The 24,639-nt window shown below is 42.0% G+C and overlaps 1 protein-coding gene across 3 annotated transcripts in view; it reads right to left on the bottom strand.

Moving 5' to 3' along the window:
• The window catches only part of TBC1D9B (TBC1 domain family member 9B), a 32,356-nt gene extending 9,126 nt beyond the window's left edge, over window positions 1-23,230 (bottom strand). Inside the window, exons 1-15 of one of the 3 annotated variants that reach the window (XM_083428521.1) lie at window positions 22,972-23,230; window positions 17,943-18,053; window positions 16,316-16,434; window positions 14,987-15,215; window positions 14,298-14,556; window positions 12,999-13,206; window positions 12,118-12,330; window positions 8,586-8,747; window positions 7,509-7,659; window positions 6,805-7,019; window positions 5,459-5,576; window positions 3,640-3,925; window positions 2,136-2,265; window positions 1,309-1,407; window positions 289-357 (exon numbers count right to left, since the gene is read on the bottom strand). In XM_083428521.1, coding sequence (XP_083284647.1) covers window positions 289-357; window positions 1,309-1,407; window positions 2,136-2,265; window positions 3,640-3,925; window positions 5,459-5,576; window positions 6,805-7,019; window positions 7,509-7,659; window positions 8,586-8,747; window positions 12,118-12,330; window positions 12,999-13,206; window positions 14,298-14,556; window positions 14,987-15,215; window positions 16,316-16,434; window positions 17,943-18,053; window positions 22,972-23,089 — 2,487 coding nt within the window. In that variant the 5' untranslated portion in view covers window positions 23,090-23,230. Of the gene's footprint in view, window positions 1-288; window positions 358-1,308; window positions 1,408-2,135; window positions 2,266-3,639; window positions 3,926-5,458; window positions 5,577-6,804; window positions 7,020-7,508; window positions 7,660-8,585; window positions 8,748-12,117; window positions 12,331-12,998; window positions 13,207-14,297; window positions 14,557-14,986; window positions 15,216-16,315; window positions 16,435-17,942; window positions 18,054-22,457 lie in introns of all 3 variants that reach the window. The other 2 variants (XM_083428522.1, XM_083428523.1) reach the window with 2 other exon arrangements.
• Between the last annotated feature and the right edge of the window lie 1,409 nt (window positions 23,231-24,639).

Below are 24,639 nucleotides of genomic sequence, written 5' to 3'. Positions count from 1 at the left end.
ATTCATTAAGCTTGGAACAGCAGAGTACAAGTTAACAGATAATACTGTTACTAATAATTCTGGTTCTGCTCTCATGCTGCAGTCACAAGGATGCTCAGTAGGGAATAAATCCCACTGAAATCAGTGGGCGTTATATATGAGAAAACATGCCAAGATTACACTGTACGTTGGTAAATAAAATACACTAAGGATTACTATGGAGCAAGTCCCAGTGAAATTTACTTCTGAGCAAACATGCTTATGATTATGCTGTATATTGTTAAATAAGCTTTTATGCAGGGTTCCTACCTTAAATACTACATAGAGGTCTTCTAATTCTTGCATAGAAAAACCAATGTCACCAGATATAGCTCGGACCTACAGAAACACAAAGAAACAGATATATTTTAATTAGTTTTGCTGTGAACTTGGAAAAGTTAAATTAAAACACACCAGGAAGGTTACTTCGAACAAAGCATGACAAAATGACTTTCAAAGTCTGGGGACTTGACCGGAGAAAGGAAGGAACGTGTAATGATTTTGAGCAGAATACTAAAGTCTGCATTTGGGAGCTATTGATCTGAGACAGGAAGATGCAAAAACCTCAACAACAGCTAGAGAAGAGTAGCTCTATTCCCTTGAACTCAGGGGGTAAACACAGCAAAAAAGTGGTCAAAAACATTAAAAGCATTTCCTGCTCTCAGTGCACTGTAATTGGAAGTGGGAACAGGAAATGTGTCAACTCCTTCATCCTTTCAGCTTTTATCTATTTGATCCACTCACTGTCAAACATCTACAAGGGCATTAGAGACATTCACTTGGAGACATCTGATCCTATCTGGAGGGAATGAACACCACAATGGCACAAACAACAGGGGGGAAAAACAGAAGCAAGAAGACGTGAAAGCTATTCTTCCCTTGAGATTCTATGGCACAGGAGTTCTGAGGATGAGAAAGGTCAGTATCTCCTGTTGCCACACCCTCGGTGAAGGAAAAGAGGAGAGCTCAGTAGAAGGGTTTTTTTTTTAAAGCCTGCCAATTTTTTCTCACAACTTTTTCAGGCCAAACTCTTATGTCTTCAGAGAAATATATGGCAATTTCTCAGATGCAGCAGAGGCACCCCCAAGAACATCACTCACAATTCCTTAATTCAAATGTGATACAAAACAACTCTCTGTAGAATAACTTTAAGCAAAGTGTCCTTCAGTGCATGCTAATCATTTGATTACCTGATTTACTTTTTTAAAAACTCATCCTATCCGCAAAGGTAAAAATTAGAACAGCATCAACATACCCAATACCTATAACACAAAACTGGGTGCAACATACCACACTTCTCTTAGCTGTGTCCTCTAAAGAATGGATCACTTTCAATCTCTGCTTAAAGCGCATCTGCTCAATGTCATCTGCTTTCAAATGGCCAAATTTCTGTAGTAATAAAAGTAAACAAGATTCATCTTTAGAGCCACAGGGGAATACCATATATTCAATGAAGCATTTGAAGATAATTTCCTAAGCAATGATTTCACTGGGGAAAAAGCAAATCTCTGTCAAACTCGGCCCTCCAGCTGTTTTGGGACTACAACTCCCATCATCCCTGACCACTGATCCTGTTAGGTAGGGATGATGGGAGTTGTAGTCCCAAACAGCTGCCTCTAGCAATGTTTGAAAGCCATGAATAGAAATACTAATGGCAGAGGAACGGGAAGATACATTAGCAAGCAGCAACAAGTCACTGTCTAAACAGGGGAAGTAAAACACTACGGTTTTGCTTCCCTTCTATTGCATTAACCATGCATGTAACATTTCAGAAGAGTAGACTCAGATTTAATAAGGTTTATATCAAAGGTGGGGCAGAGGGAGAGAAGTAACATCAAGCCCATATCCAGAAATTGTGCTTGACTGATTAATACAAAATTTTATTTCCCACTTTCCCCCTTCAAAGGAGTCAAAGTAGTTTCCAAAATATAAAAACAAACACAAAGATAAAAACAACAGTAATCCCATCTTTTTTTAATTAATTACCCTGAACAACCCTAGATTAAAAGCAGCATGAAGGGGGGAAAGGGTGTGGGTGGGTGTGGAGTTTAACAAGGAATACAAGTCTGGTAAGGTATTTAAATAAAAAGGAGTGAAAAAATAAGACAGCACTTGACCTCATAGGCTGTTTTTATAAGTTCAAAGATATCAATTTCATCTGGTGGATCATCCCCACTTGTCAATAAGGCATGGAGGTGGGGAATACGTGGGAAAACATTTTGTCGATTAACTACGTTGTCCAAGTACCTACAGGAAAACCAAAAATAAAAGACAGAACCTGGGATTAATGCATAACCCAAGTTTAGAGTTACCATTCTGAATAGTTTATATAGTTCTACCTAGCCTGCATAATTCCACTGATGATTAATTCTCATTACTTCTGATTCAATCTCTGTACAAATCATTTATATGCTACAAGAAACCAAATGAACATACTATAAAGGTTGAATAACAGCCATTAACAGGAAAATGTATTTTGTTTATGTATGTGTCATATGTATCATATTTTTCTACAGCTTTCCTTTTTCAGCAGAAAAACTCAAGGCAACATGCAAAAACTAGAATAAAATATGAATGATCAAAGCAGGAAGTCCTCACAACCTCCCCTCTTTCTTCTGGCAGTTGCAAATGGCTTCTGCTCAGCAGCAGTCTTCACTGTCTCAACCCTCTCCTCCTGTTAGCTGGCGAGTAGCTGGTCACTCATTCAAAGGAGGGGAAGGGCAGGAAGGCAGCTGACCCCTGTACAAGTAAACCCACTGACTCACTGTTTATCTTTTAACATGTGTGAGGAACCTTTGGCACTCCAGATGTTGCTGTGGCCTTTGGTCAAGCTTGTCATGTTTGCTGAGGCTGATGGGAATTGTACTTTAGCAGCTTTGGGAGGGCCAAAATGTTCCCCGCACCTGTCTCATAAAATAACTGGTTGCTATTGGAATCTACTCCAAGACAGGATAGGCTGGGTAACAGCTGGTTCCAGCAGAACTGAATTGCTATCTGAAGCAAACCCTTTTTGAAAGACTTCATTACGATGATCAAAGTCAGCACTGTGATTGTTCATTTCTGACCCCTGCTAGCCCACATGCTCCTGGCTGAAAGAGATTTCACTAGCCTCTTTCATGGAAACCAGATTTCCTAGTTACATTTCTATTAATTTATCCATAAATTACCGTATTTTTCCACGTATAAGACTAGGGTTGTTTTTTTTAACCAAAAAATTAGGTTTAAAATTGGGGCTCATCTTATACACAGATAGTGCTGAGGGGTGTTTTCTTAATTTGAAGTCCCCCAAAATAGGGGGCATCTTATACATGGGGGCGTCTTATACACGGAAAAATATGGTACTTATAAATTTAGCCACAAATTATCTATTTTGGCTAAACGGATCTTGCAGTTAAAATAAATCTTTCTGGGCTTCACTACCTACGGTGGGCATATCTCACAACACACTGAAACATGGCTTTGAGCAAATGGCTTTTTATTATTATCCTTGTAATAACTGGTCCCTGCCAAGTGAAAAGCAAGAAGCTTGTCACTAGCCAGGGATAAGAAGGAAGAATTAATGGTAGCTATTACCATATCCATTACCATTCATTTCATTGTGAAACAGAAAAATGAGGCTACCTGCCCAAGACAGTCATGGCCTCGCCTTCATCACAGCAGTTAAGCAGCTTCTCCATGTTGGCATCCAGGATGGCCAGAGATACCTGCAAGATGACCTTGATGCCTTCGTAGAAGAAACAGTCAACAATGACCACAGCACTTTCAAAAGGCATGACACTGAGAAAGAGTGTGAGGAACCAAGAAAGTGATATGCTGGAAATGACTCCCAGGTCTTGCATCTTCTCAGATAGCTGGGGAAGACAGTCCCGTGTGAGCTCCTCAAAGATGCCCTGGTCTACCAAGGCACCTGAACAGGAAAGAGAGAGAGAGAAAGAGAAAGAGAGAGAGAGAGAGAGAGAGTTATCTGCAACATGCAACTGGAAGTGTAGCATAGACTCAACATTACAGACAAGGAGCTGAGGTAAACCTAGAGCAAAATGAAAGTGCAGAGAATAACTGATTTGCCTTAGAGTGAAGCCACCTGTACACTCATCACTTGGCTTGCAAAGGAATATTGTGAGTGAGCAGCTGTCCACTAAAAATTATTGTGCTTGAGGAAGTGATGAAATGAAATCTGAAAGCCCAACAGAACGGTTCATGGGGCCTGAAATGGGAAGGAGAGAATGAGGAAGTTTCACTGTGCAAGTGGAAGTCCACTGGATACAACCTTCTGACTGCAATATTTAGGTTACAATGGCTGTTTTACTCATGGGACATCATTACCTCATGTAGCAATCACTGAGTGTTAAGTATTAATGTGTGAAATATCCCTTATTAGCTTCTTTAAAGGTTAAGCACAATACTAAATTTAAAATGAATGTTATGTGTCTTTACTGAAATGACTGAACCTTCCACGCCTTTCAGAGCAAAACACAACCCGTTGGGAGACTCAGCAGTATGCTCATATACAATTAAACAATTCCATATATAAATTAAATATAAGGAATCTATATTTAGTTTAAATTTCTGAAGCCTTAGTAAAGGTCTCACTGCAGCCCAGTACCTATTATATTGTTCTCACTCAGTCAAATATGTATTTTAACATTTCAGAAAACCTTCAATCAATTTTCTATACTTCACCAGTCCTGCTGATATTCCCTGGCAGTACCTGCCAACCTCAATCATTTTGGGCATTTAATTATTAATAACTCTAGTTTCTGAATTATTTTGAGAAGATGATATCAATTTCAGACTTGTGAAGCAATGGTATTGCTCAGTTCAGTGGAAGAGCACATTTTACTCAAGCAGGCAAAAGCTAAAGAAACTGGGGAGGAGCTAGAGAGGAGATGCTAATATATTGACAGTTTTAGAATATTTGAATTGATTTAAGGAAGTATATTTATTTATTCTATCTGCTAAGGATAGGATTGAATGTAGCGGATATAAAATGACATAAAGTCAATAGCAAATTAAACTTTTTTTCAAACAAAATCCACACAAGAGAAATTAGGAATCAAACATAGTGGTTAGGAAGATACCAGAACTTCTGTCCTTGAAGATTTTTAATCAAAGACTAGACAGGCAAGTGATTTGTCTTTTTCAAGGTATCTTGTATTATGACAGATGACTGAACTGACTCGTTCAGCTTTTTCTCAACTGTATGGATATTTAGTAGCTGCCATCAACAATGGAGCAGGCTTTCTCTTGCACTCTGCCCTCCTGTATGCTCACACAAAATCAGATATCACCCTATAATTTAAAGAATATATTCAAAACCTGGTTTTATGAGGCCAAGGCTTCCAACGCACACCTCCTCTTCTAAGGACAAAATAACCTACCTATCCAATGAATTGCTCTGTAAAAACAAATTCTAGCTTCTAAGGTTAACTGGAAGACTTACCGACCACTCTGGTGTTATAATAATCTGGCAGCATCCTCTCACACAGGGCCACAAGGAGCCAGAAAGCTTCTTCTTCATTACAGTACAGAAGCAGTACCGATGTCACAATGTTCATGGCCTGAGAGGAAGTGGGCATGCAAAAGGAGAATAATAATAATCCACACTAGGTGAGAAGCTCGTTTAGGGCAGCAATCATTTATTATATTTTAGTTTGTCAAAGCATAAGACACAAATGATAAATGAGATACCTCGAATAAAAGATTTTACAGCTCAGAACCACATCTTTGCTTCTAGTAACTAGTATTAGTGCTTTTATTAGAAATAATGACATTTAGCAGGTGGAGTGGGAAGGGAGGATGCTTCACCCCCCCCCTCCATAAAAGCTCCTGGAAATTCTACAGAAGGAAGACGGGGGCATTCCATCAGACTAGGCAGAGCCATCAGCCCTGGTTGTGCTCAACCTTGAGTGGTGCTTAGGGCTATGCATGATAATTTTATTATTTATACCCCACCATCTGGCTGGGTTTCCCCAGCCACTCTGGGCGGCTTACAGACTACATAAAGCATAATAAAGCATCAAAATTAAAAAAAATTCCTGATATAGGGCTGCCTTTAGATGTCTTCTAAAAAGTATATACTTCTTTATCTCCTTGACATCTGAAGGGAGGGTGTTCCACAGGGAGGGCGCCACTACCAAGAAGGCCCTCTGCCTGGTTCCCTGTAAACTCACTTCTCGCAGTGAGGGAACCAATAGAATACCCTGAGAGGAGGATCTTAGTGTCTGGGCTGAAAGATGGGGGTGGAGACGCTTCTTCAAGTATACTGGACCGAGGCTGTTTAGGGCTTTAAACTTTGAATTGTGCTTGGAAATGCACTGGGAGCCAATAAAGATCCTTTAGGTTATATGGTCCCAGTGGCCACTCCCGGTTACCAGTCTAGCTGCCGCATTCTGAATGAGCTGTAGTTTCCAGGTCACCTTCAAAGGTAGCACCACATAGAGCGCATTACAGTAGTCCAAGTGGGAGATAAGTACAGCATGCACCACTCTGGCAAGACAGTCTGTGGGCAGATAGGGTCTCAGCCTGCGTACCAGATGGAGCTGGTAGACAGCTGCGCTGGACACAGAATTGACCTGCGCCTCCATGGACAGCTGTGAATCAAAAATGATTCCCAGGATGTGCACCTGGTCTTTCAGGGACACAGTTACTCCATTCAGGACCAGGGAGTCTCTCACACTACTGGCAGCATTCGTACCGCTAGGTAGCTAGAGCTCTAATATGAAATTTAATTGGACTTGGATGTGAAGTGCCAAACTGCAAGCTAATCCTTGACCACCACTCTCTTACCTGGCAGTAGCCAATTGTGGGATTCCGAAAAGCATATGCTGTCAGTACTCTTCGAAGTGCAGCAATCCCCAGCTCATTCTGGAAGGCAGGGTGCTCTGGCATTGATCGATGTAAGTCTCGTTCTATTTCCTCTGTAGCAAGGCTATACTTTCCCAGTGACTGTTCCACCAAGTCTGCATAATATCCAGGGTGAGTAGCCATCTCGTTCCAGGCTCCTGCAGTGACGCACACAAAAACTAGTCCGTTTCAATTCCTTGTGGCTGTGCTAGACCATGGACTAAATGCATGACATAATGCTGTTATATGTGTATTTAGATATCATTTTTAAACTCATGTCAGCTATCCTGCAATCCATGCGTGTGATCTCTCCATTAATCTTTCAAGGGAAGAAAACTCAACATGGGCCACCACTGGTCAGGACAAATGCAGGGATGGGGAACAGCAGGTGCTGTCAGACTCCAGCTCCCTTCAGCTTCAGCCAACAGTGTCATTGGTCAGCAATGATGGGAACTGCAGACCAGCAACATCAGGAGGGTGAAGTGTTCCCCATCCCTGGACCATTGGAAGGAATTATAGATGATTCTTGAGGTCACTTCCAGCTTTGGGAACCCCTACATTGTAACAGTGGAAGTAGCCCACAAAGATTAACGGGAAAACTTCTATTTCCATTAAAAGGGAAACCTGTTGAGCATATAATGTCTCACCTGAAAATAGGAGCCATAGCTCTGCACGAAGATTCTCTGGAATCCCTTTTAGCACCAGTTCACGGGTCTTGGCTGTGCGATACATACACATTCCTCTCCCATACTCAAAAAAATGAATGTTCCATGATTCCTCTTTCATCGTCTCCTTTGCCTAAAGAAACCATTACTGTGATCACAATACTGGAAACTTCAGATGACCAAACCCTGGGATTTTCTTTCCACTCTTACACAGCACACTTTGCTCTATAAATAATCTAGTAACATCGATCTCTGATAGTAACTGGCAAAGATATTGTAATAGAAATGTGCAAGATGAAACAAGATATCAAATAGCTCCACTCTCAACGGGCAGTTTTGTTTTGTTTTAAAAACAGAATAGGCACCAAGGCAGCACATCTCACGGACTATCTGCTTTAATATACACTCAGCAAAATTAAGTTGGGACTCAATCTCTAGTATAGTTATGTGGTACATTATTGCTGTGTTCAGAGAGTAGCATTTTTGGATACCTAAGGATTAGTACAGGCATGCCTGAATGGATTAGCATTCACAAGACAAAATAATATGATCAACCCAATTACTTTCTCACATATCTACTTTTATAATACAAGGCAATGCATCATCTCCCCAATGTAGTGCCCCAACAGACTTTTATGGAACACAAGCACTAGGAACCAACTTTTGCCATTGGCTTCCAGGCCCAATGCAAGATGTTGGTCTTAAGCTAAAAAGTATTTAAAAACCTATCCATGTGAATCCTGAAGGTCACTAAATGGGGTCTTGCTTAAGCTTTCCCTCCTTGGGGTACATGCCTTAGTTTTTTTGTGCCTGGTCTTTCTTCTTTCAAATTTACTGCCAAAGGCCTTAAGGTTGAGCCATACAGAAAATAGGTACAGCTATTGTTAAAAAATATTACCCATGTCTTTAATGTATAGATGAACATCTTTTGAATTCTTTTTTTGCAAATTAAATCTGACTGACCCCCCCTCAATACATATGGTTTTATAGAGGATTTTATTGTACTAGTTTTAAAACTATTGACACCCCCCTCCCCCAATAAAAGAGTTGGTGACTTACCCCTTTTGGTCCAACGAGCTCCTCAGTGTTGCTCCCAAACAGTTTAAGCAGTCCCTGGGATGCTGTTGGTACTTCACCTGTGCAAAAATTGGCCAGCTGATTGTTGAGAGGTGAGACAGGGCTGGCTGCAAGTGGGCTGCTGGGAGACAGCTCTGAAATTTCCTTAAAAATGTACAAACTGAAAATTATAAAGGAACAAACAGGCTTCCATTGCAATTTAAATGGCATTTAGTGTGACTAAAAGGTGTTCCAAGGCTTTATAATATAGGTACATTAGAGACCACTGTTAGTGCATTTCAATTCATCTGTTTTTGATTCTTCACTGAGGTGGCCATCTATGATGTACAGGAAGGTCACTAATAACAAGGGACGCGGGTGGCACTGTGGGTTAAACCACAGAGCCTAGGACTTGCCGATCAGGTCGGCGGTTCAAATCCCTGCAATGGGGTGAGCTCCCGTTGCTCGGTCCCTGCTCCTGCCAACCTAGCAGTTTGAAAGCTGTCAAAGTGCAAGTAAATAAATAGGTACTACTCCGACGGGAAGGTAAACGGCATTTCCGTGCGCTGCTCTGGTTCGCCAGAAGTGGCTTAGTCATGCTGGCCACATGACCCGGAAGCTGTACGCCGGCTCCCTCAGCCAATAAAGTGAGATGAGCGCCGCAACCCCAGAGTCGGTCACGATTGGACCTAATGGTCAGGGGTCCCTTTACCTTTACCTTTACCTTTACCTGTTAGGAAGCTATAGCCTCTGTCTAAATCATTAGTGGGAAGTGAACAGCTAATTTTTTAGAAACCAAAAAATACTGTGATTGTAAAATGGATAGTGAAATTTGTGAATTTGGATCTGTTATGGCAAATATCAAGTGAAGTGAAATCAAAAGTTATGTTTTGGTCCACCATCTTGATTCAAAATGGCACCTGGCACCCAAACATCAACATAGAACCCACCCCAAGAACCCTATTCCTGAGCTTAGTGACCGCATCTCAAGAGGCGGTTGAAACTATGTCAAAAAATGGACGAAGTCACACCAAAGTGACATTTCAGTCTGCAATTTGTTTCAAAATGGCACCCAGTGTCCAAATGGCGATGAAGTCTGCTGCCCCACTTTTGGAACCTTTGTGCCAACTTTGTTGATGATATATTGAAAGGCAGCCAAACCTATGCCAAAAAACAAAGTCACGCTCATGTCACGTTTTGGTTCACATGTTGATTCAAAATGGCAGCCAGGATACAAACACTGATGAATGGCACCCCTACCCTGGAAACCCTGGTGCCAAATTTGGTGACTTCTCAAGAGATGACCAGATGTCAAGAGAACAAATGGACAAACCACTTTCCCAAATTTATAGATGTGTTTGCAAACGTTTATGTCTCATCATACAGCACATTATTATGCATATGCCTCAAAAAGGCAGTATGTGAAGCAGCACTGAGTGGTAATGACCAATAAGCTTACCACTACAACAACAGTCAGATGGAGCCTGATGATACTGACCAACAGGCTTATCAACGCTTGAGGAGATGCCCAAATTATTGATCAGCATTATGAATATAAAGTGCTGTTCCACCGTCTCAACCAATATGAAATATCACTGAGTAAGTCTACCAATCAGTTATGGTGGGAACAGTGACCAGCTCATTTTACATTTTCACTAGTCTGTTGGTCCTGGTTGCTTTAAAAAAAAAGTTCAGCCAGCTTTCACCAATATGCAGAGATTTACACCCCTCATATGTGTTCCTCTACCCACTTGTTTCTGAAGTTCATCTTTCTTTATGCCTCCCGACACCGAAGCCATCACACAACACTGTTCATTAACTGAGTCCTCATCCCTGTCATTTGGTTCACTAGTGGAATGACAGTGAATTATGAGCCCATTATCCCATGTGGAAAACCATCATTGATGACGTTGCTCCTAGAGAATTTAGCCAGAGTTCTCAGCCACTTTCCCCTTTGCTCAGCATCCGAGGCAGTCAAGTGCTGCCTAATCTGCTTTCCCTTAAGACTAGCATGGTATGATGCATCATTTTTCTCTGATAAAAGCAGAACATGCTGGATAGAATCCAGGGCACTTAGGTAGCTCGCTCAGTGTGTAGCTCTGAGCAAACAGCACTGAACTGAGCTAAGAAGTAACCATTCAGCATACCATCTCATGAACCAAGTATATGAGGAAAGGTGGAACCATTAAACAAAATGGAACAGAAGACCAATAATTTATATACACCTACACCACCAGACACATCCAGGATGGACAGGAAGAACTGGCCACCGAACTTGTGCATTCACAGCCAAATCAACACACATGCCACACAAGCTATGGTGTACATTTTCCTCCCCTACAGGGAGATTATCTCAGGTAAGAAAATCATTAAGGGCAAACACAATAAGTCACTTTATACCAGCTCAGACTATCTGTCCTTCTAGCCCCCGTTTTATTTTAATACTGCTAGCATCTCTTGATGATTTTTGGTAGGCATCGTGCTTTGGGGGAAGCTGCTCCCATTTTCCCCAGAACTACCTGATGGCCAAACAGATCCATCTCTGTTAGTTGTGTGCAAAAGGGGTCAGGTGTAGTTAGGCATCTGCTTATCTTCATTGCCTATGATAGGTAAGTATTTTGATATAAGTCTATCTCTCAACAGAAGAAAGGAGGACAGCTAGGGTATGCTACTGCTGACTCCCTCTGTTGGACTTGCACATGCCCTTACATGGCACAGTCACATGAAGAATGAAACAAGACATGAAGGGGTATATTAAACTAACAGTGAGGCAGGGCACCTCGGGAAAACCTTCAGCATGCAAACATCTGCTCTATCACTAAGCTATGATCTCAGCTTTCCTTAGTCAGAGTTCCCAACCACTTTCTTCCTCATTCTCACATCTGAGGCAGTCAGTGCTGCCTCATCCATTTTCCCTTAGACTAATAGTAATAACCTTGTATTATTAAGAAAATGCTTTCTCTCTAACAAGAACTCCTCACAAGATAAAAATAAAACTCTCATCTCAATTTCATCTCAATATTGAGAATATAGGTCATATCTGACTAAATAAGTAGATAATTTCCCAAATCTTTTGGATAAAGTTAAAAAAAACACCCAGTGTCCTTTCCATTGTGGGTCACTGGCCACAACTCTAAGCCATTTTCCCTTTCCACCAAATGGAAATGAGGCAGATGGCTTAGCCTTATGTCTAAATCAGTACTCATTGTTTGTTTGTTTTCTCCAAACAAACTACAAGTACTGGTTCAGAAATAACACTAAACCATCTCCTTTGTGGTTTGATTCCCTGTTGATAAAGGTAGGAGTTTAGTGGAAGAGCTCAAGTTGCATGCAAAAACTAATTTGCTTAACTATGGGCTATGGTTTAGTGCTGCACCTGAACATGGCCACTGTAAGCAAATGAAGCACCAGGGTTCAAGCATCTAGATTTAGAAAGAGGGGCTATCTGAAGAGACCACATGTCAAAACATATTTGAAATTTGCCATGAACATGATGCAATAATAGCAGGGGCTTTTCAATGCTCAGTTCTCATACCTCGTGTGCATTGTCACCACAGCTCTTCTTCCGTCCTCCTCCATTGTTACACGATTGCTTGGATGGAGTTTTCTGCAGGAAGTCAGAGATTCTCTGCACCAGGAAATCACGGTCTTTCAGGTTAGCAAAAAGGAAGGTCATTTTGCTTTTGGTACTGATGGACAGTGGGCTAGGCAGTACACTGGAACTGTCAGCTTTTTCAACAATTGTGACCTAGAGAATATACATGGGGATCATTTGGGTGTATCAGGTTCCTCTGTATTAACATAACTTCTAAATTTAACTTTTAATAGATTATTCACAACTATGTCAGTTATCTTATTAACAACTCCATAACTGATACATATGGAGGTGAATGCTGTCAAGATATTCCTGAAGACACTGAGTTTTTTTCTGTACAGGTAGATGCCACAGTGCATGTGAAACATAGAAAACTGAAATGCTGCAAGAAGTGTGATAAAGAAAGGCTATTCTACTTAAGTTCCACACTTCTGAAACACCTGCTTTATTTCAGATGGTTCTCACGCTAAACCAAAAAATGGTTTGGTTCTTTGACTTTGGAAGCTGCTCTGACAAAAGTGGAGAGGGAGCCCTTGGATGTGTTTGACTCTCTATTGTGTATATAAAACTGCTTCTTCAAACAGTGGCCACAGAATTCCTATCAGCTCCCATCTCAAAATATAGCCGCAGCTGAAAAATATAACAGGATCTTGTCACCATCAGCCTAGAAAATTATTTAACCAATAGGCCAATCTACTAACACTCAAAAAACAAACCTTCAATTTTTTTCCTGAAAAAAATTGAATAAGCATGTAACTGAGTAACAATGAGATACTTATCAATGAGATAAGACAATTCATCCTTAAGAAACAGAGTCTCACCTCCCTGAGTGGTATTATGAGATGGCAAGCCTCCTCTGCCTTGCTAGCAAAACAAATATAGTTGTTGGAAACAAACATCTGTCCAGGAATGTGAATTTTGTTGAATGGGGTCCACAAAGTACAATCTGTATGCCCATCAAGACGTTCATCCTTAGGAAGTCGAAATGAAGCACGGTACCATTCGTTTTTGGCTCGAGCATCCAAATCTCTGAAGAAAAATGATAATATACACCAGATACTAAGTGGGAAAATAATACATTCCACTATCCAACCATTACAGGAAATGCCCCATTTCAATGCAGCTCACTCAAGATTCTATTTCCATCAAACACAAACTTAGGCCTGAGTATTGAGAGGCAAAAATCTCTAGTGATGATAAATACTTTTCATCCCCATAATCGTTTGGTTGCCCTTTTCTTAACCTTTTACAGCTCTATAATATCTTTTGTGGTGAGAAGAACCAGTATATTGCTGTACAACACCCTGACATTTTATGAGATGGTGGTATACAACTATTTCTATATATAAATTAATACATAAATTGTGAAAAAATGCAGGCAATGACAAAAATAATGCTCAAATAAAAGGAAAATACATTTTGTCAACTTCAGTGTCAAAGATGGTGGATCTAGTCCAACAAAAGTTCAGTACCCACAAGGGATCCCCATAGGGTATAATAGAACCTTTTTCTTCCCTACTTCTGTGTACATGGAGACACTCAGCACCCCAAACTGCTAGAGAATGGAAGGTCTGTTCATGCTTCTAACATGCCATCCAGCCCTCCCAGCACTACCTGAACAAAAGAATGGATGGGGAGATGCACAAAAACACCCATTCTCCATAATGGGCTGGTCTACCGAGATCTTATGAAATTACACACTAGAGTGGTTGAGATGAGGAGGAACACAGCCCTATGATGAATTAGTGCAAGCCCATAGTATACAATCAGAAAACTAATATCCTTCCATTGGAATGACACCAAGAGAACAACTTCACAAATATTAATTTTTCTACAGTCTATTTTCCATGTCCAGTACAAGTCAAAGGTTCCTGAATCACTTAGTAGGTTCAAGAAAAGTAAATAGGATCCATGGGAAGGGGCTGAAAGCTGTCCAATATAAAACCTAAATTTCTGGAAAACTTAATCCACATGGTTTATGTTTCTGTGATTTCCAGACACAATGATACAATCGAGTCCAGGGACAAATTTAACAATTCTTAAAATTATTCCTCATGCCAAGGTGTGTGTGAGTGTAGCAGGAGAGGGAGGGAGATGGACAGAAAGACAGACAGACATACCTTTTGAGTGCTGAAATATTTTTGAGAGGCTTGCTGGGCTTAGGAAGCAACATGTCCTCCACATACCCTTTATTATCAAATAGTTGCCGCATGGCAATGTTAGCCAGCTGTTCCATTAACTTGAAGGTCTCGTTGATGTTGAGGAACATAGAGAAGTAGAGCTCACTGTCCCTGGTACTCACTTTGATGCATTCAGGGAATAGAAGGGTGGCATTCTTCTCCAGCTGGGTTACATCTACCCACTGGACTATTAAGGTCACTAGGGAAACATGCAAACGCAAAGCAACAATTACTATCAGATTTCTAACAGACATTTTAAACAAATTAGAACACAACAGATTTGAAGCCTATCTGTTTTTCTTTTTTTAATTATAGCTTGATTCAGTGAAGTACTTAAGCAGAAAGAAAACAGATTGGGAAGGAAGCCCTGCAAAATATTTTACAAATGTTGTTCAAATAAAATTTGGGGGATGCAGCATGGATGTAGGGCTGCTGATTGCTTAAATATCACTAAAAAACAAACAAACAGGAGTGCAACCTCCCCTCCCTTCTGGAGTGCCAATTTCTTCCACTGCCCCAACTGGGGCTCACTATTAAGACAATATGGATATACAATCAGATATAAAACCACCTTTAAAAAGGGCAGTTAGAAGTGTTGGACAAAAAAAAAAAAGCAGCTGACCACTTACCTTCTTTGCCTAAAAGGAAAGAATAGAAACAAAGGTGATTAACAGTCAGATACAGCCAGCCTTGCCTAGGGACTCGCCCTTTCCAATAGCTGCAGGAATAGTAATTCACTAGTTTCTCTACTTCAGGCATTCCGAACTGTTTATGCATCTTCAGTTCAGCTTCTTTAAATTTACCAGGATCTTCTTCCCCCTGAGGCTGCTGATTCTTATTTTCTTCAGCAATAATGCCCTGCAGGAAGGAATAGCAAAAGTAGCAGATGAAAACATAATGGCCTCTACATTTCTTTGTTGCATTATTTATTTGCTATGCACAGCTGACAAGTGTACCACTTGAGGTTATGCTTCTGGGTGGATATAATACAATTTCCAAACACTCAAAGTTCAATGTCTGTCGTTGGGCGGCATCTGGAGGGCCAGGGGTTCCTCACGCCTGATTGAAAGACTGAAATATATATATATATATATATATATATATATATATATATCTGCAGTGTACTCTGAAATATGTGATAGCTCATCCACGACTACTGTGCTTGTTGAGTGGTTGTGCCAATGCACATGTGCATACTGAATACTGCCAGTAACATTTGTGACAAGGCACCCAATGTTGTGTGAACTGCCTTCAAAATTTATTTATGTTTATTTGTTTTACGCTGACTCATGCAAAGTTTTAAATCAGGGCTGGCTGAAAGCATGGTGCACTTTGAGACACTGCCTCTTCCACTAGCACGTTGAGCCCCATTGCTCCCCATGTGTGACCTAGCGAGTGCCTGTGCTGTCATTGTGCAAAAGCTTCTTAAGAATTTCAGTGCAGTAAAGTTTAACACTTTTAAAGTAGCACCCTCTGGGGCCGCAATGTCTCACTAAGAGAAAGAGCTCGCCATGTCTAATGAGAGCACTGGTTTAAGCCTCAAGTGCCAAACCTACTGTAAAGAAAATCATGCACGCAGTGAAGGCGTACAACTGCAATGGAAGGCAGAAAAAATACTTCCAGATGGAAAGGAAGCAACAGCGTACATATCTTTGCAGAAGCAAGGATAGATGAAAATATATGGAAGTCTGTTCAAACTGAACCTTGGCTCAAGCACAATCATAGTGTTGATCTTTAACTATATGGTAGAATGTTAAACTAGCCAGCCTATTTTATTTGTTCCAGGTGAAACGAAAACACTCTAGATAGGTGGCTCTTTCATCCCTTCCTCATAGCATATGGCAAATATTTGTCCTAAATCCAGCTTTATGTAGCAATTCACAGCCTGCAGTTCTTATGGATTGCCATTCTATTGCTAAAAAACTGGAAAAGTTCCATGACAAATAGGTGCCACTTACATGTATCTTGCCCTTGACAAAGGTAGTGATATCTTCTTCATTGTCAAAGATGGAAAGTGTCTGAAGCAGGTTATTTTCTAGCCATTCCCAGTGTTTTGTTATTTCCTTACGCGATGAACCTAAGGAGAAATTCAGAAACAATCAGATAACAGCTACTATAAGGAGCAGGTCGATAGTTTTGGGGTTCTCTCAGATCCACTACTATCACTGGGGGCAGAAGTGGCTCCAGTAGCATGGAGTGCCTTCTACCAGCTTTTAGCTTGGCAGTCTAGCTATGTTCCTTCCATGGAAAGGGATAATCCAGTGTCAGTAATCTGTAATCTAGAAACCTCTCGATTAGATTACTGCAATGTGGTGTATGTGGGGCTGCCTCTGACGATGGCTAGGAAACTGCAGCTGGTGCATAATGCAGCAGCGAGGCTGCTGGTGGACATGTAGCTATCTCACCACATCACCAGTTCTGGCAAAATGACAGTGGCTATGTATATTTTCTGAAGCTCAATTCAAAGTGCTGGTTTTAACATACAAAGCCATATACAGGTCAAGACACCAATATCTAACGGAACACATCTCCTGATTGGACATGCATACTGCATCCGAGGCTTTTCTCCAGGTGCTCTCTATGAGAAAGATTCAGTGAGCATTTCAATTACCCTCCCTCCAATTTATTGAATACTCTCTTCTGTAAAGCCTGCCTGGCACCAGCATCAATATCCTTTTAGCACCGGGATCAGATGTACTCTTCTCCCAGGTTTTTTGAAGGATTATGGTAATCATGCTTCCTGCTGTTTCTCTATCTGTATTTTTGGGGTGGGGTGGGAGGTGTTGTTCTTTTATGGTTTAACTGTAACTTCGCCACTTAAAAGCAAACTTTAACCTTCCATTCCTTATATCAAATACTTTCTACTACTGGTTAAATTAGATAGCCAGTATTTACTTAATATACCTCTGCTAGCTCCCCACCAGCCCACCCTCTACTTCACACAAATTTGCTTGCTATCAGCCAATTGGTTTTGAACAGATCCTGGACAATCAGGTTTTTTTTCTACTCCACCTGATACAATTACAGAATATTGGATTAAAACCTTGAGTAAAATGGCCATAATCCAGATGTGCAACCATGGTCTACATCAGGGGTAGGCAACCTAAGGCCCAGGGGCTGGATGCGGCCCAATCGCCTTCTCAATCCCACGGACGGTCCGGGAATCAGCGTGTTTTTACATGAGTAGAATGTGTCCTTTTATTTAAAATGCATCTCTGGGTTATTTGTGGGGCCTGCCTGGTGTTTTTACATGAGTAGAATGTGTGCTTCTATTTAAAATGCATCTCTGGATTATTTGTGGGGCATAGGAATTCATTCATTATTATTTTTTCAAAATATAGTCTGGCCCCCCACATGATCTGAGGAACGGTGGACAGGCCCATGGCTGAAAAAGGTTGTTGACCCCTGGTCTACATGTACACCCAGATTTTTCTAAACTTTTCAGAATGTGCCTCTGAAGAGCACTTGAACTGCTCAAAAATCCTTTTGAGGATATTGTAGTTAAAGAGCATTTAAAAGCTGGCTGTGGGGGACAGCAATCATACACTGGCAGAATTTATTTGTTATAGAATGGTATTTACTCACCACATGCCACTGCCCAATAGATTTGAGAATCCTGCGTCTGATGTAAAATTCTGTAAGGAGCAACCCTAGCACTTGAGTCCAAAACCACATCCAAGGTTCCCACAAGTAGCCCTAAGAAGACCAAGATGCAGAGAGAAACATAATGAATATGATCTGAGCAAATGAGAGAGTGAAATAAATGGTGGGATGATTTAAAATAAAGTGTTTATTGATACAAAAGTTGATAAAGGATGTGAGATCCCAAGAAGGGTCTACTGAATCAAACAAAAGGCCCATCTAGTCCAACATTCTTCTTAAGAGTGCCTAAGCAGATGCCCAAGGGAAGCCCACAAACAGGACCTAAGCACTACAGCATTCATCCCACCTGCCACGAACGGCAACTGGTATTCAGGGCATACTGTCTCCAACAGTTTCACTGGATGTCTCTGAGTTCCAGTATTATGAGGGAGGAATAAAAAAACTCTGTGTTCACCTTCTCTACACCATGCATAATTTTATACACCCCTATCATGCTGCCTTTTCTCTGAACCAAAGTCCCAAATGTTGTAACCTTTCCTCTTAGGGGAGTTGTTCCATCATCCCCATGGTCATCTTAGGTTGTTTAAGCCACCCCACTTAAAAAAAACCACACACACAGATAAAGCAACTGTCTGAAATGCTTGGTTCAGACACAATGCCAAACCATGCCCCTTGTGCATGGGCAAATTCCACTTTCTTTTTGGGGTAGTGCCAAATCATATTTGCCTAGTTGTCCAAACTATTGTTAGTGCTTTCCCTTCAAACCAAAATTGGTAATAACAAAGGTCAATCCATCCTGATCTGAACGGCAAGCACAAACCACACTTTGCACATTAAGGAGAGACTGAGGTTTCACAAACATTTGAAAAGCAGAGTCGCTAAAACAATGCATTCTTAACAGGGAAAGGAACACTGAGGCACAACAGCTGAAGGAGAACTGAAATTTATACAACATCAAAACTGGGTTTAATGCAGTGTTAGAATAGCATACTTGAAGCTTCTTCGCAAATGCCTTCAGAATGCTATAAGCAGTAATGTTATTTACTATTTTACACAGTGTTAGGCCTGTTGCACATTTTCTGAGTGGACAAAGACTAGAGAGAATTATGTGATGGTGAGTGGGTGCAGAATTATACTGACAGTATATCATTGCCAATGAAATATTGAAGGAAGTTAAGCTAATGCATTAGCTTTCCAATTGGCACTGTGTACCTGAAAAGAAGTTGTAGTCTCCAAGAGCAGCTGAGAACGCCCTCTTAAATATACTTTGTATATACCACGTCCAAACAACAGAGACGTGCGTGTAGGGAGGCACTCTCAGTGATGCATCCCTTTAGAACTAGAACTCTCTTCCTTTAGGGATTTACTAATTTCATATCCTGAGTATCTTCCATAAATGATGCAGGGCATTCCTATTTGTGTCATTTAGTTGTGGGGAGGGGTAAGACAACAAATAACTGCTTGTTTTCCCAAGATGATAAAACTAAGTTGTTACAAAGTATGCAAGATCTGTATATTTAATCTATGATTTTTTTATATATAATTCAGATTTGTTGAGAATCGTTAGAAGTTATTTTCAATATAGTAAATTATAAATTTATTAATTTATAAAGATGCTCAGGCCACCCCAAAAGTTTAAACTTGACACAAACAATCTAAAAAATTTGAGTAGTTTGCTTTTCAAGGCCATTTCTGTTCCAATTTTCTCTTTCAGTCTCTCTCACACACCCTACCCAAATGATACCAAGCATCTGGTTAAGTACACAAAAGCTTATGCCATAAGAAATCACATACAGATGCAACAATAGACTTTTATGTTTTTACTGGAACATGACAACCTTATAGGTGTATTTCAAAATGTTCACAGTATTGCTAGACCACCCACAAAGCTGAAATCTGGTGCATGTGTAGCCCAAGATACAATTCTTCCTAGACAGCTTGTCCAAACTCTGGACATGATGTTTACTTCATAACAGAGGCCTTTCTATGTGCATTCCAGCACAGAGCAAGCCAAGGTATACCTGTGGCAGAATGCTGGGCTACAGGAGTTCTGTTGTGTTGTCCAGCTTGGGGAGGGGCAACTTTCTGTAACAGCCAAGAGTATGTACATAAACTTACAGAGTGCAAGTTTCATTTGCTTGTAAAATAAACAAAGAATGCCAATGCATAAACCAGTGATTTAAATTTGGCAACAAATACAAACCTGGCTGTGATAAACTCCCCTTAGGACTTCCTAAGTAGGGCCAGTCCCTGCTGCAAGCTCCAAGCACGAGCTCCTGAAGAGCAGGGTGTTGTTGTTGTTTTTAATGTGTTTGCAATTTTACAAAGAAAAAGAAAATGCTATCAAAGTCCCTTTACACTGTAGATGCTGGCTGCATATGGAATACTCTCCAATTTCTTAACTGTGGTTAAGAGATTCAAGGCATTCCACAAGCATTCTTTCTTTCTTTCCAGAATATATTAAAATTTTAACAAAATGACGTGGACACTGGGGAGGGAAGACTTTTGTTGTTCATTACTTCTTCTTCTTCTTCTTCTTCTTATTATTATTAATATTATTATTATTATTATTATTATACAGCACATTATCAGGGACGCGGGTGGCACTGTGGTCTAAATTACAGAGCCTAGGGCTTGCCGATCGGAAGATCAGCAGTTTGAATCCCAGTGACAGGGTGAGCTCTCGTTATTCGGTCCCAGCTCCTGCCCACCTAGCAGTTCGAAAGCATGCAGTGCAAGTAGATAAATAGGTACCGCTCCAGTGGGAAGGTAAATGGCGTTTCCGTACGCTGCTCTGGTTCGCCAGAAGCGGCTTAGTCATGCTGGCCACATGACCTGGAAGCTATCTGCGGACAAAGACAGGCTCCCTTGGCCTATAGACTCTGTTTAAAATGTGTTATGGACACTTCTGTAACTAACTAGTGAAATGAAACCAGAGGAGGGAGGGAAATCACATGTTCTCAGGAGCAAAACTATTTTGAGTGCTAGGCAAAATGTATTTCCTGAATGGCAACTTTACGTTAATAAATCTTTTTATAACAAATAATCATTATACATGCACTACTTTTCTAAATGGATAGATAGTCTGTCTGGAGAGATAAACTGGGATCTTTTAAAACACTGTTTGAGAAAACAACACACACAACATTTTCTCCTAATAAAAGAAATGTTAGCATTTTATTGCCACATTACCAGTGAATGTTTTTGGCTTAATCTCTCTTTCTATATTAAGAAGCCTGTATGCGGCCTGTATACATATATGTGGGAATTTGCAATGCTTGAAGCACTTATGATATGAGGGAAAAGAGCCTGATGAAATATCCCTTCTTATGCAAAGTACTGTAAAGGAACCCAGCTTCAGGCTAGGGAGATAGCAGCTGAAATACCTGAAATACCACTATATATAAGCATTTTGCAGACTTTTGCAAGATTTGCAGCTGCAAAGATACAGCTGCCACATACATATCTACCACATACATATCATGTGTGTAAGATCACTAGCTTCTTCTGCCCATATCAAACAAATTACCAGATCCAAGCATATTCAACAAGCAAAATCCACAATTAGGCATGAAAATGACCAAGGCTACAGATCTAAGTTAGCTGAACTTAGGTACCACTGAAATCTGTGGGATAAATTAGTCATGACTTATTGATTCAACAACAAACACAGCGCAAACTGTATTACTCAGAAGTAAGTCACACTGAGTTCAATGGGGCTTACTGTTAGGTAAGTGGATATAGGACTGCAGTCTTAGTCTGGACCCAATCTATTGTCTGCACTGTCCTATGGAGATTAACTTCTGTTGAGGCAAATGAAATGATAACACAAGAAAGTATACTTTTGCAGGGAGACTGTGACAGAAAACAACACCACAGCAATGCCATTCCTGTGTTTACATAGGCAACACTTACTGTCTTGGAACCAAATTTATCTATAATACAAATACATGCTAAACAGATGTGCAGCAATTCACAGAGCTGCTCTGCATTGGGCCTTCAAGAATCTGCAGTGCAGATGTACTGCATATAGCGTGAATAAATTCAGCTTGTCTCTGGGAGCCAAGCGAATGAGTGGGTATGCTACTGGCATACAGGAATTTTACTTTAAAGTAGCTTTTATTGTTTAAAACTACCACAAATGTTACAAGTGTAATACTAAGCTGCTGAAATAATGTGGATTAGAGTGTCAGCCTCTAAAAAGCAAAATAATTGGCTCCCTTGTTTACACTGAAATCCTTTAAAACTGTGCACATATCCTACAAAGCTCTAAAGTAAAATGTTTCAATACCGACATATTATTTACCAAATGAAAATATACAAGTGATGTATTAATAAAAAAAAAGCCTCTCAACAATGTTTTTCGTTTGTTTGTTTCCTCCCCACTTCAGACGTTGCGAAACTCCACAGAGCCCCTCCTCTGTATTTCATTGGCACACACGGGAGGGGCACATTCAAATATACATATTTACGGGGCACGCATCCCCCAAATTTCACCTGTGTTGGTGGCTGGGGCGGGGCGGGATCACAAGTCAAGAAGAGCCTGCTGATTTGAAAGCCTTGGGAGAAAGGGGAAACCAGTGTCGGTGCTTTTGCGCACAGGCACCTTCACCCAGGGCAGGACCAAACCCTTTCAGCACCCAGAAGCATCCTCTCTGGTCCACCTGGACAAAGGGTGGGGAGGTAGAGACACCCACGGGCAACGGGCGATGTCACTAGCCAACTACTTGGCAGGTGGGGGGGGGGGCACTGGACCTGACACCCGCAAGCCGCAGCGGCCCTGGGCGAAGAGGCCCGCCTCCCTGTGCGTTTTAAAGCGAGGGATGAGGGGCAGCTTGCGGCTGCGAAGGCGCTTTCGGGCGCTGCCCTGACAGGGCCCATTCTCTCCCCGAGAGGCCTTCCCAGCAGCGCCTCTGCTGCCCGCGAGGCCCCGGGCGGCGGCGGCGGCGGCCGACGGACTCCCCTCTTCCAACTCCTCCTCGCCCAGCTGGCGATCGGCGGCTCCACTCACCCGTCAGGCCGCCCCCCTTGCCGTGGCCCCGCCGCCGCTGCAGGAGGAAGAAGGGGTTGGCCCGCTCCGTCACCCACAGCGCGTTGGCCAGCAGCACCTCCTCCGGGCCCAGCCACATAGCGGGGCCGTTGCCGCTGCGGCGCCACTGCCGCCGCCGCCACCCGGGCACACTCCGCCGTCTCCGAACCGGGGCCGGCCCGACAGTCACAGGTGGGTCACGGGGGCTACGCACGTCGCGGACCGAGCCCGGGGGAGCTGTTGTCTGCCTACTGCGCCCTCTAGCGGCGTGGCTGGCGCACCGCGGCGCAGGGAAAACGGCCATTTTTGTCGTCGTCGTCGTCCCGCTCAGTGCGAGGCTGAGCCGAGTCCAGCCTCTTCTCAAGCCGCCTAAAACCACGACGGTCGTCGCCCTGTGGCTACACGGTCCTACGCACACATTTGGGAAGTGGGGGTGCATTGCTGCTATACCCGTTCGACCTGGGAGTAAAACCCCCCTCCCTCTGAAGTCAGTGAGGCCTTCTCATGAGGAGACCTGTCCGGAGTGGCACCGTCAATCCCGTTGCACCTGGAGAGACTTGGAGTGTGTCATGCGGTGGGCAAAGCTGTGTGACCCCGCAGAGAAAGGCCCTCGCCATCCGGATATTTCAGTTTTTGCAGCTTGGAACCTGGGCCTTAAAAAAATAATAATTCCGTTTTTGAGTTTGGGCTTAACCTAGTGAGGCTTTTTGGAGACCCGCCTGCCCTGTTAGCTGCTTAGGAACCAGTGCCCTGCTTTTTCTAATGTCATGGACGCACCAGGGCTAAGCTCAGCTGTTTTGCTACATGAGAGGAAGGGCAAGATGGCCCCAGCCCCAGCTCCATGTCCAGGCTGGAAGAGTTCGCTGTTGGCAGAGGCACAGTTCAATGGCCCTAAGCAGCAAGACTCAGGAGGATACAGGACAGCTTACCTGGCACATCAAGAATGCAGCCCTGCAAATACACTGCTGTTTCTCCCTAGCCCCAGTTGGGGTCTCCGCCTCAATCTGCTAATGGCAGGACCAGCGCTGAGTATCATACGCAACCCCAGTCATTTCTTCACATGATAATAGGAACCCACTTTTAAACCAGTCTTCTGACACCTGAGAATGTCCCATCCCCATTTCACACTGCTGAAGGTCCCACTCCAGCAGTGCATGCCAAATCCATTTGTTGTTCAACAGGCTTGTGCTGCACTGTTTTTTAAAGGACAGGAAGATGTTGGTTCTTTGGGTTAAAGGTATTTTAGAAAACATTGTCATTCCACAAGGAGCTCAACATGGGCCTCAGCCATCTGAAATAGTAGGTAATGCATGTGTAGAACCTCACTGCTTGTGGGCATGCATTTAGTAGTAAGTGGCACTGAACTCAATGGGACTTAATTCTGAGTAGGTATGTCAGATTGTGCCATCAAGGGTGGTGGTGGATGGAACTTCTAGAGATCCTGGACATGGAGCTGAGCATCTGAAAAGAGCTATCAACTCATGCTAACAAAAATATTTTAAAAAGATGTTGTGAATATCTGAAAGGCAGAAATAAGTGGTTTATAAGGAACTGGTATCAGAAAATCAGAACCATCCTTGGTTAAATAGAGGCAATTAGAGCATATGGAATCACAACTGGAAGGAAAGCAGTCATCTTTCCATAATCAGG

The sequence above is a fragment of the Podarcis tiliguerta genome (genome assembly GCF_965153285.1).
Source record: "Podarcis tiliguerta genome assembly, chromosome: 2".
NCBI classification, from domain to species: Eukaryota; Metazoa; Chordata; class Lepidosauria; order Squamata; family Lacertidae; genus Podarcis; species Podarcis tiliguerta.
The sequence above is the reverse complement of the archived record's forward strand: the minus strand, read 5'-3'. Positions and strand labels throughout refer to the sequence as shown.